This window comes from Zootoca vivipara, chromosome 3 (assembly GCF_963506605.1).
Source record: "Zootoca vivipara chromosome 3, rZooViv1.1, whole genome shotgun sequence".
In the NCBI taxonomy this organism is placed as follows: Eukaryota; Metazoa; Chordata; class Lepidosauria; order Squamata; family Lacertidae; genus Zootoca; species Zootoca vivipara.
In genome coordinates, this window is record NC_083278.1 from 53,563,284 (window position 1) to 53,575,140 (window position 11,857).

The 11,857-nt window shown below is 41.2% G+C and overlaps 1 protein-coding gene across 1 annotated transcript; it reads left to right on the forward strand.

The window, feature by feature from the left end:
- The first annotated feature begins 2,560 nt into the window (after positions 1 to 2,560).
- Positions 2,561 to 7,903, forward strand: FABP7 (fatty acid binding protein 7). The gene is made up of 4 exons (XM_035109200.2): positions 2,561 to 3,383; positions 5,052 to 5,224; positions 6,705 to 6,806; positions 7,660 to 7,903. The coding sequence occupies exons 1-4, from the start codon at positions 3,311 to 3,313 to the stop codon at positions 7,708 to 7,710; spliced, it is 399 nt and encodes a 132-aa protein (XP_034965091.1). The 5' UTR covers positions 2,561 to 3,310; the 3' UTR covers positions 7,711 to 7,903.
- The last annotated feature ends 3,954 nt before the right edge of the window (positions 7,904 to 11,857 follow it).

Sequence of the window (11,857 nt, forward strand, 5' to 3'; positions counted from 1 at the left end):
ACATGCAAGTCAATCATGTCCCGGATGTCAGTGATTCTGCATCTATTTTCCAAAGCTAAATGTGATGAACTGGAGTGTATATATATATGTTACCTTAATGCTGTAAAATATGAAAACCATTCTGCAAAGTCTTTTACCCTTTTACTTTCTTGTTTCCACAGTTCTTTACAAGCTGTAAAGTTCCAAGATAAGGTGAAGGGCCTGCAAAGAACAGACAAAGTTGGTATTGCTTTCTGCAAGCAGTAGATGGCGCTCCGCACCCATTTGAAGTGAAGCATTTAATATCCTGCAGACCAAGCTGTTCCAGGCCTTCAGCTCAATAAGGCTTGTGCCAGCTGGACTTTTGAGGAACAGAACCTGCCTTGGACATGGGTTTTCCTCTCTGCACAGTACTTCCGAACACACAGAAACCCCTATGCAAACTGTATTATTCTTTGGTGATAAAGTCGTAGACTAACAAAGCACACTATTGAGCTGTGGGGAACACATGCTACACAGCTAGAATATATTATTAATACATTTTTATGACACCTCCCACATTGGTCTTAAGGGAGTGTACAAACGTTTTAACATAACATAACATAACAACATAACATAACAACATAACATAACAACTGCAATGCAATTTAAAACACACCTCATAACAGCAAGAATAAATGAAAAGCAATGTACTGAAATTATAACAATGTAACAGCAAAGGCTGGTGGTGGGGATACAAGTAATGTTTTTAGAAGGCACTTGAATATCAAGGGTTGTCTGAGCTGGGAGAGAAGATGATCTCAAGAGAGAAAGGGAGTCGCCACATACCATCTCATGCGAGGACACTCTGGAAAGGAGAGGGTATGAGGAAAACTGGAGTGAGGGAGCAAAAAGTGTGGGAAGGCAGGGATTCGGAGAAAAACGTCATATGGGTAGTGGAAAATTGCTAGCGGTACAAGAAGCTTACTATCCACATAAAATGGCAGTACATTGGTACCTCTACTTACGAATGACTCGACTTACGAATGTTTCTACTTACGAATGGAGCTCCGTCCGCCATCTTGGATGCTGTTAAGATAGGATCTTTTCTACTTACAAATTTTTAGATAGGGTTGCTCCGACTTAGAATTTTTTTCTCCCAATGCCTATGGGATTCGACTTACAATTTTGTTCGACTTACGAATGTGCATTCAGAATGCATTAAATTCGTAAGTAGAGGTACCACTGTATGGATGAGCCAAATGATACTATCTAGCCTTCTGAGTCTTTGGAATTTCACCGGGTCCATGGAATTTCACTAAGTCAGATAGCTGTGCACACAGGATTTGATCATTTCTAAACAGTTTAGGAGACCTTATCACAGTGGAAAGATTAAGGCAGATTCCTGCAGCTATTTGTCTCTTGAGAAATTTCCATTATGGCCCTGGTTCTATCAAAAAGGATGCTTTCAAATGGTGGACGTGTTTAGATAGTAAGAAGATACAGAGCCATGTCCCTTTTTGACCAGTCAATGGGTGGGGGAGAAATGAAACCAACCCCAAAGTTGGCCACCTAACCGAAAGGTCATAGGAGTGCTGTGAGCTCTTCCTGGGAGAACATTTCTCTGACAAAAATAAGGACGTCCTATGGAAAAGCGGGACATTCCCGAATCAAATCAGAAACCGTGACAGCTTCTGTAAATCCGAGACTGTCCCTGGAAAATAGGGACACTTGGAGGGTCTGTTGCATGTATGTGCAGAAGGAGGGGCATAGTTATTTATTTTTAAATAATTTTATATTGCCTTCCATTAAAAATAAATCTCAAGGCAATTCACAATAAAACAGTAAAAATATAGTAAAAGCAACGAATACCGCAGCAACAGAATCCCAGTAAATTCAGCATCCTACACCACAGCATCAACTAGCTTAAAATGTATCAAGTAACTCTGGGGCAGCTGGTCCTGCACAGCAAAAGTGTCGCTCCAGTTCTCTTGATTTCCTTTGGTGATTAGAAGAAGAGGCCATTGCATTTGTTATCCCTCTGAACGCCATGTTCGTATGTGCAAGGTATGACAGTGGCGGGAAGCATATACCCTATACTGCCACAGTGGCTATCTACCTAGCAATTTGGGAAGCTGCTTTGTCCTGAGTCAGGCCATTAATCCATCCAGCTCAGCACAGCGACTAGCAGTGCTAGGATTGCAGACAGGAGACAGTTGTACTGGGAGATGCTGGGGATAAAATCTGGTAGTGTCAGCATGCAAATGAGATGCTCTGCCACTGAGCTAGGACCTTCCCCAAAATCATTGCTACGAACATAGGAAACTGCCTTATGGTCCATCTAATTCAATATTGTCAGCGCTGACTTGCAGCAGTTTTCCAGGGTTTCAGGTGAGGTTCTCACCTAACCCTTCCTGGAGATGATACTAGGGATTGAAGCTGACACCTTTTGAATGCATGTGCTCTATCAATGAACTACAGATTTATTGCATGTCTTCTTGGTGACCCGTACCTCTGCACATAAGGGGGGGAAAGCAGTCAGTGTTAAGTCACAAATCTTTGGGCCTGTCTCTGTTCAAAGTCAGGGGGGGGGAGGGAAACATTTTGTGTGGACTGAGTTAAGTGGCATTGTTGTAACAATATTTTATACTATATCTCACTTCTTTAATACCCTTCATTTTCCTTGGAGAAACAATGTCGCTTTAGTCAGTGTATATTACCCCTCCTCTTGATATAGTTCATTCCTTTTTGGCATGGGTTGGGGAAAAGGAGGGGTGGGCAGATATGCTAATTCTATCTTTCATACTTTCCCCTTTTTAGGGAACAAGGGGTTAATCCCTGGTTTTCTTTGCAAGACAAATAACAGCCCAGTGTCTTTTAAAAATCTTCACCAGCATATAGCGTTTCAGTGGAAACTAATCTGAATGTCTTATTGTGTGGCTCTCCCTTTTGAGGCCGCCACCTCCCTGTGCCAAGTTTTCAAACACAACTTAAAAGACCCTCAGACATTTTTACATTCCCCTCACTCACAGAAGGAGCCTCTTCTTCTCCCTCCCCTGATTTCCAATCTGAATAGGATGGCTAGTCCAACCAGCTCTGTTGACCCAGTGGCCTGATCCAATCATCTAACAGACTGGAAACCTTCCTTCCCCCCAACTCTCCCCCCCCTTTTACTCTGCCTCAAAGGAGCAATGAGGAGGCCTGGGTGGAGCCTCCAATTTAAGTTATTTTCGAGTTTGCGTGCCTCTTCCATCAGTAAAGAGCTGGAGTGAAGGTGCAAGATTTGAACACAGGAATAGTAACACCTGCTCTCGCACCAGCTGCTGCCTCTCCCTCTCATTCAACAGCCAAAATGGTCGAGGCATTCTGTGCTACCTGGAAGCTGATTGACAGCCAGAACTTTGATGAGTACATGAAGGCACTGGGTATGTACAAGTAACTGCTTAAGCCAGGTCATCCTAGGTAATTGACTCGTGCGGTTTATGACTGTTTCTTCTTTAGCACAGTTATAGAGTTTGGGATTTTGCAGTGTGCTAGCTCATTGCAGTGATGTAAGGCTTGTGATACTGACAGAAAAATAATGATTTTGATATTTTGAATAAGCATGCATTGCCGCAGGAATGATGAACTATGTACTGTAATTTAGACCAGTATGAGGTAATCAACAAATGCTTGAATTTAAGTAGATGCTGTTTGCAAGTCTAAATATGCTTGTGAAGAAGTAAGTCTGAATGAACTGAGGCTGAGATTCTAAGCATGTACGGTTGGAAGTGCACTTATATTTATTAAATCAAGTGGATAATAATAGTAATAGTAATAGTAATAGTAATAGTAATAAATATATTATTTATACCCCACCCATCTGGCTGGGTTTCCCCAGCCACTCTGTGCGGCTTCCAACAGAAATATTAAAATACACTAATTTCTTAAAGATTAAAAGCTTCCCTAAACAGGGCTGCCTTCAGATGTCCTCTAAAAGTCTGGTAGTTAACGCTTCAAAGAAAATATAGTTAGGACTGGGGTGTAAATGTACCGGTACACCGGTACATAGATATTGCTAGCATCATTTGAATGAATGTTACTCCCAAGTAAATATTTTCAGGAATCTTAGCCTAACAATACAATACCAAGCACACTTACTAAAAAGTTCCATTGGAACGTTCCATTGGAAATTAATGGACTAAAATGCTCATTGCAGTTAATGTTTGAGCATAATAGAATTGGAAACAAAATTCTCTTTCAGTATAGCTGTCGTGGGAACTGTTTCATGTGTGAATTCAAAAAGCGGCTGAGGGACAATGAGGGTGCACTGGCTCAGCTCTGTAATGGACGGCCCATGCTTTGTGTCGCTCTATTTTTTGTGGACAATAAATGACATCTGTTGCAGTAGCAAAGGCAAATATAAACCTGGTGCTGATTAGAGCAAAAATGTCATCTGTGTGAACAAAATGTAGCAGTCAGTAGATAAGATAATGATTTGCATCACTGATGATTCTATATCCTCATTATGGCTTTTCAGTGAGCTAGCTCAAGCAAGTATTGGAAAAGGGGGGGGGATCTCCCTGTGCATAGACAACTATGCAATGGGTTGCAAAGTAGATGACTGAACAGGAAAAAAATATTCATGAGATCTTCTCCTTTGCAGGTTGACTCCCATGTAAGTCCCATGTAACTGCACTAGGATTGCAGACTTAACATTCACATCTTTATTACAATCACTTTATCTTGATTCGATTCGGTGTAATCTCTTGCCCAGTGCTGATTTTGTGAGCAGTCTTGAACAGACCAATGGAATGGTGAGATGTAAATACAATAAATAAGCAGAAGGAGATCTAAGTACTTCACTGGGATGTATTTAAGCCAAGGCTGGGCTGGATGGCTGGATGCCATGAGTGCTGTAATTGCATTCTGCAATGATTCTACATTGAGCAAGGAACTGGACTGGATGATCGTAAAATTTCTTTGTTTCTAGGGGAAACAGGATTTTTTGAATGGGGTGGCAAGACCTCCTCTCCTTTAAACTTCAGAATCCAATATATAAAATAACCCAGTTTCATTATTTTTATTTTATTTATTTAAAAAAAAAACCTTAGGAGTTGGCTTTGCTACTCGCCAAGTTGGGAATGTGACCAAACCAACTGTGATCATCTGCCAGGAAGGAGGCAAGGTGGTGATCAGAACCCAGAGTACCTTCAAGAACACAGAAATCAGCTTCAATCTGGGAGAAGAATTTGATGAAACTACCGCAGATGACAGGAACTGCAAAGTAAGTAAGAAACAGCTTGTGCTGCAGCAGAGATTTTTTAATTTTTTAAAAAAGCTAATCTTTCAGAATTGACAGGAAGTAAAAGAATACAGAATTTTTTTTGTCTGTTACCAATGGGAGCACTAAGTAAATCTTAATTAGGGCTGTTTTTCAGCCAGAATTAACCAGAACTCAGTTCCAGCACTTCTCAGATAGGCCCCATTGCCATTGTAAGAGAACATGGGAGGCATTCTTGGTGAGGTCTGACACCTCTTTTTCAGGAAAAATAGCACAGGTTTTATGGAAGGCAGGAAATAAAGAATGATTGATTTGAACTTATTCAGCACATTGAAACAATGAGGACACAGGGTTTTATTAAATTTTTGGGCCACCTAAGTTATGACACAAAGCACACCTACTTGGAAGAACTGTTCAAACCAATGAGATCTGGTTCTAAATAAATGCATTCAGTATGGGGATGTGATCCTATACAGTGGTACCTCGACTTATGAAGGCGATCCGTTCTGCAGCACTCTTCGTAAGTCGAAACCTTCGGATGTCGAAGTGTCCATTTTGCGCATGCGTGAAGTGCGATTTTGCACTTTGCGCATGTGCAGACCGCGCACGCCGCTTCTGTGCAGGTGCAGAATGCATGCACGGCGAAAATACTTCCAGGTTTGCCGACTTCGTAAGTCGAAACCTTTGGAAGTCGAGGCATTTGGAAGTCGAGGTACCACTGTACTTGCCTTTCATCTTTTCCAAGGCTTCTGGGAGTGGCATCACCCCCTTAGCAAAGACCTCTGGGCATGGAAGTGTATCTGAAGAACATTCATTACTCCATTATGCATCATCCCATGACTATGTCTCAAATGGTCCAGAATCTGCTGGATAATAATGGGTCCTTGTTCTGTTCCAGAAATGCTTCTGTTTTGATCAGAACCTGTGTTCTTGACTTGAGATCAAACTCCACATTAGTATTTAGCAATCTGACTTTTAGAGTGAAGGATTTCAACTAAACATTGAATCCATTTACTGGATGATGTTAATCATACCCAGAGAAGACCCAGTGAAATCAATGAACTGAAATGCAAGTCCATTGATTTCAGTGAGTCTACGCTGAGTATGACTTGGTCGGATGACATCTATTACAATTCACTGAAATGTGTGAATGGTCCCTACACCAGGTCAAATATGAATTCTGGTACAGCTTTATTTAAACCAACTATGCATAGAAGAATCAAATTATTTATATATATATATAGTATACATTTTATTACCGAGCTGTTTTTAACTGTATTGTTATCAAGTTCACTGTTTTGAAATAAATGCTTCAAACTAATAATTCAGAGATTTAAACATATGATTAATTTTTTTCCATTGATAATCGAGATTTTGAAAGTCTTTAACTGTGGCTGGATGGGCTCAGAATTATTTGGATAAACTTAATGACACTTGCCCCATTCTAAATGAAACATCTGGTGTGTGTTCTTTATACCCACAGTCAGTGGTGACCATGGATGGTGATAAGTTAATTCATGTACAGAAATGGGATGGCAAAGAGACAAACTTCGTTAGAGAAATTAAAGATGGTAAAATGGTCATGGTGAGTAAATAAAGGTTTATTGAGGCCATATATGCTCATGTTGATAACACTATGAGGTATTTATTATGTCTCAGACTTTCTGATAGTTCCCCCCCTCTTCTGACCACTTTATAAAGAACATGTTTAGCAGAAGTAACATCTGCAATTCCAATGTTAATAATAAACTAAACTGATAATGAACATTAAAAAAAAACAGTCAAGGTGTAGCCATCTTACTTCTGAGTAGACATGGTTAGGATTGTGCAGTAAGTCCTACTTAATTCACTGGGGTTTACTCCCAGGTGAGTAAGATTAGGATTGCAACCTCAGCTGGAAGTTAGTTGGGGATGTTCTAACAATTCATCTTCCTGCCGTCACATACTGACATAAAATCCATGACTTTCATCTTCGGACATCTAATGAGAATTCTCAACATATCATTGAAATGTCTGTAACGAGGCTTTCTCTTCTATTACTCTTCATTCCTTGGTTTCTCTTGAAATTGCATTTTGTTCCATATCTTCTTTCAGACTCTAATGGTTTTCAGAACCTGCAGTGGTACATTCTAATGTGAACATCTTTGCCCTTGGTAAAATGGTTCTTGACTAGAACCACATTGTGCAATATACTGATGAAATAAATATAATGCAGTTTTTGAATATAAGAGCTGGCTGGCTGGATCAGGCTGGCCCATCTAGTGCACTATCCTGCTCTCACAGTGGCCAACCAGTTGCCTGTGGGAAGCCTGCAAGCAGGCTGGCTAATGTTTGCAACAATGGCTTGTTGAAGAATCACAGGATCTACATGGTGCTTTGTGTTATGTCCAAATGGCACATTCTAGTCCTAATCACCCCATCTCTCCTTGAATTTGCAGACCCTCACCTTTGGTGATATTGTTGCTGTTCGTCAGTATGAAAAAGCATAGAAATGCCACTCTCTTGTTGGGGTTTGTATGAAGAACTGTCTTCATACTATCATCTCTGAAATGAGCAATGCTGACACGGAAGGAAAACCAAGTGCTAGTTTGTTTTTTTTACCTGTATATCATCAAATTGGCAAACTCTTGCTCTGTAAATTGCCAGCAGTAAAACTTTGCAATAAATTTCTGAAATTCTTGCTTGTCTACTTAAGGATTCCAATAGTATTTGACACTTAGTTTATACAATTCAAACGAAACTGAAACCAAGAGAATCTTTGGGATTCATACTAATGGTATGGCTCAGTGAAAATAATTTTGGTGGGATAGCCCTTTTATTCAATAGTTGATCACCCCACTCCATCTGTCTTTCAAACTTATACATATTATCTAACTGTCATGAACACCTATATATTTTCTGTTACCCATACACAAGCCAGGTGTGGGATACCTTTGGCCCTCCAAATGTTGCAGGATTGCATCTCCCATTATCCCCTGGCCTTTGGCCATGCTTGTTGGGGCTGCTAGGAACTGTAGTTCAGCAACATCTGGAGGATCAAAGGCTCTTAATCCCTGTGTCATATGCTTGAATCCCACCTGCAAAACACCCACACACAATCCATATTATAAAAGAAAAGAGATTAAATTTCAGTTTCTATTGCCAATATCCCATCTTATCAAACTTCCCTATGGGATTTTATATGTAAGTTACACATCCATATACACAGAGGCCACCGTGTTCTGGCCGATGCACATGGGGAACTTGCTGTCCTCTCCATGATTGTGGCTATTTCTAAAATGCTGCTGTGATTTTGAAAGGTGAGGTCATCATGCACCACTGCAAGAAGTAATTTGATGGCGTATGAATTTATTGTTCACAACCTCATAAGCTGCAATGATTCTGGACATTTATAGAATCCCAAAGCTTGTAGCACACACTCTAAGTGGCAAAACTGTAAAATCCAAAGTGTACTCAAGATTGGGTAAATTGCTTTATCATGGTGGTGTATATTTAGAGGTCCTTGTCTCTAAAGATCTAACAAGAATAAGAATGGTCCTCTCCAGCATTCTTGACAGGCACCCAAGAGCTGCTTAACTAAGGGAAGCTGAAATAGAGAAGCCACGACACATACAAGAAAGGCACCACATCGATCAATTAATAGTTATAAGGCATGAGAAAAAGCTAAGTTACCATATGCAGTGCAGCATTTACATGTGTGGAGCATGGGGAACACAGTTGAATATCCTTTGAGATGGTAAGTTTAGTTCAGAGGAGCGCCTATGAGATGCTGCAGGAAGGACTACAGCTCCCACCATTCCTCGCCATTGGCCATGCTGCTGGCGTTGATGGGAGTCAGAGTCCAACAACATCTGCGAGTCCACAGGCTCTGCACATTGGTTTAATTGATGGTTCCCTCTACACATTATTAAAAGGTTGGTGTCTGGAGAACACACATTATTTCTTCTGTCAATACTCCAAGGATGCAGTACTGCATTCTCAACGTTTTGGGGAAACATTTTTGATTGGATGGGAAGTTATGTTCATAAAGCCAATGCTGAGAAGAAATGACCACTCAGACAGTCTAAACAACTCTCTTTGGTATTGGTTCCATCCAGACAGAATAATAAACAGCTTTGGAGACAACTGGACTGGATCGGCCGTGGTGGGGAGTAATGAAATGTTGAAGCCGAGCCTTTTCTTTGTCTTAGGATCTTAAACAAAATTAAAAAATTCCTTCCAGTAGCACCTTAGAGACCAACTAAGATTGTCATTGGTATGAGCTTTTGTGTGCATGCACACTTCTTGGGTGCTGAGGTTGTACTTGAACTGGTTTGGGTCCTTATTCATTAACTGCTACACATTTAAATGCACTTATTTATCCAATTTAACAAGCCAAAGATACCACACTGAGGGTAGTGCCCATTTTATATTTTCTTTGCCATCAATTTGAAATATGTGCAGACTATTTCTTATTACAGCAGCACATGAGACCCAAAGGAGCTTACACTGCTGACAACTCATTCCATCTTTTTATTTCATCATATACTTGAACTCAGAGCCATCCTATAAAGCGAAAGGTGGTGTGTCGGTAATGAGGCATGCATACTTAACCAGTTGAAATAACATTTGCATGGTTTTTCACATTTTTAAAACTTGTTACAGGCCATTAGTGCTATAGCTGGATTACAATGAGGAAGGAAAAGGTCCTTTATTATTTTACTTAACACAAGAAACGTTAGCACCCCATGGGATACAACAGGAAGTAAAAGGCTCACATTTAAATCAGATAAGTGGTAGCATTGCTTTCAGTTACAATGGTAAACATAACCATCTTTCACAAGGCTGACCCGAGATACAGCAACATTTGACACTATTTCTTCCAAAGATATGTTGAACGCATATCTCTCCTTGCCTCATTTCATTGTTGCCTACAGCTGCCTTTACAAGCTCTAGTTTTTCCTCACTGCTGTCATCAGCATCGCTGGAAGAGCAACCAGTACCACTTTCCTCACTCTTTTGTTATAGCAGTGGCTTTCTTACATGTGCCACTTTCTTACATGTGCCATGCAAGGGCAGGGCAACTCAGGCCCAGCAACTATTAGACTCAGGGCTAGCCAGTGGGGCCCAATTTGAAGAAGTGGGGTGCAACTTGATTTTTTTTTGGTAGGGCCCCAGTTCACAGCCAACGTCTGAAAAATCATATAGATATAAATAAAATCCATCTAGATCGCCCTGGTGCGGGAGGGGCCCTTGGGAGCGGTATGCGGGGCCCAATTTGGCCCAATTGCTCCGATTGCCTTAAGGTCAGCCCTGATGAGACTGTGCAGGGGTTGGACTGACACGCCCTGCACCTTCTAGGTCCCTGGTGTCACCATTCAGAGTACAGACTCAAGGACTTGTTATGGAAATAAAGGGGGAGCACTTATTGGAAATCAGTTTTGTCACCTCTTCTCCCCAAACCCCGAGGCAATGAGTCCAACCACCTTTTATTCACAGTCACATAAGCACTACACTACAACATGGCCATAAACTTGTATGTTTCGGATCCCGGATTCTGCAGTCCGGGACTTGGCAGGTATGTCCTACTTACTGGCATGCAACGTCTTTCTTCACATACTTAGTAATTAAAACTGAGTTGTGACCCAGATGTTCAAGATCACATTTCATTATGCACACTTTGAGGCTTTAGGGAACCAGTTTCTCAGCTTCAGCCCCACAACTGTAATATAGGGCTAATAGTGGCCTATTTTTCAGGGTTGTTGTAAGGATTACTGAGATAATGTGAACTGCTGTCAAAATTCTATAGAGCTACATAGAATACTAGGTAAAAAGGGAAGTTAAAGGACCTGTGGACGGTTAAATCCAGTCAAAGGTGACTATGGGGTTGCGGCACTCATCTCGCTTTCAGGCCAAGGGAGCCGGCATTTGTCTACAGACAGCTTTCTAGGTCCTGTGGCCAGCATGACTAAACCGCTTCCGGCGCAACATAACACTGTGACGGAAACCAGAGCGCATGGAAATGCCGTTTACCTTCCCACTGCAGAGATACCTATTTATCTACTTGCACTGGTGTGCTTTCGAACTGCTAGGTTGCATGGATCCAAACTGCCGACCTTTTGATCAGCAAGCCCGAGGCTCGGTGGTTTAGACCACAGCGCCACCCGCTCCACTAAGCACCCAGGCACTGCAGTAAATAATGAGGAAGCGTTCATGCCTACAGAAAGACCTGTAGATAGAATTAAAAATATTTCCAGGCTGCTCTCCTATCCAGCACTACATTTGGCAGTGGGTCCTACACAGGGAGCTGCCGCTGCTAGTGTACTGGGAAGGTCCAATGTATGGATCAAAACCACGTGGAGTATCCATGACAATAGCATTTCACCCAGAAACCGCATACAGTGGTGATGCAGGAAGTTCTGTCAGCACTACGGTAGTTTTCAGAAACTGCAACCCCAGTACAGATGTAGAATCATGATGTATGTGTGTGAATCTATGCAAAACTGTAGCTTATTTGTGTAACCTTATAATACTCTTATTCAGAGCTTGCAATGTTTTGTGACTGCAGTATGGTAATACACATTGTGTTTGTAATCCATTAATACAGCTCACATCACTGCTGTCTAGCTTGTGAGTTCAAAACAGATGACTGCCTTT

What these genes read in the sequence shown, in the direction of transcription:
- FABP7 (XM_035109200.2), top strand. Translation starts at nt 3,311, where the DNA reads ATGGTCGAGGCATTCTGTGCTACCTGGAAGCTGATTGACAGCCAGAAC. An exon ending in TGAGTACATGAAGGCACTGG is followed by an intron (nt 3,384 to 5,051) that starts GTATGTACAAGT and finishes AAAAAACCTTAG; the next exon opens with GAGTTGGCTTTGCTACTCGC. An exon ending in CAGATGACAGGAACTGCAAA is followed by an intron (nt 5,225 to 6,704) that starts GTAAGTAAGAAA and finishes TTATACCCACAG; the next exon opens with TCAGTGGTGACCATGGATGG.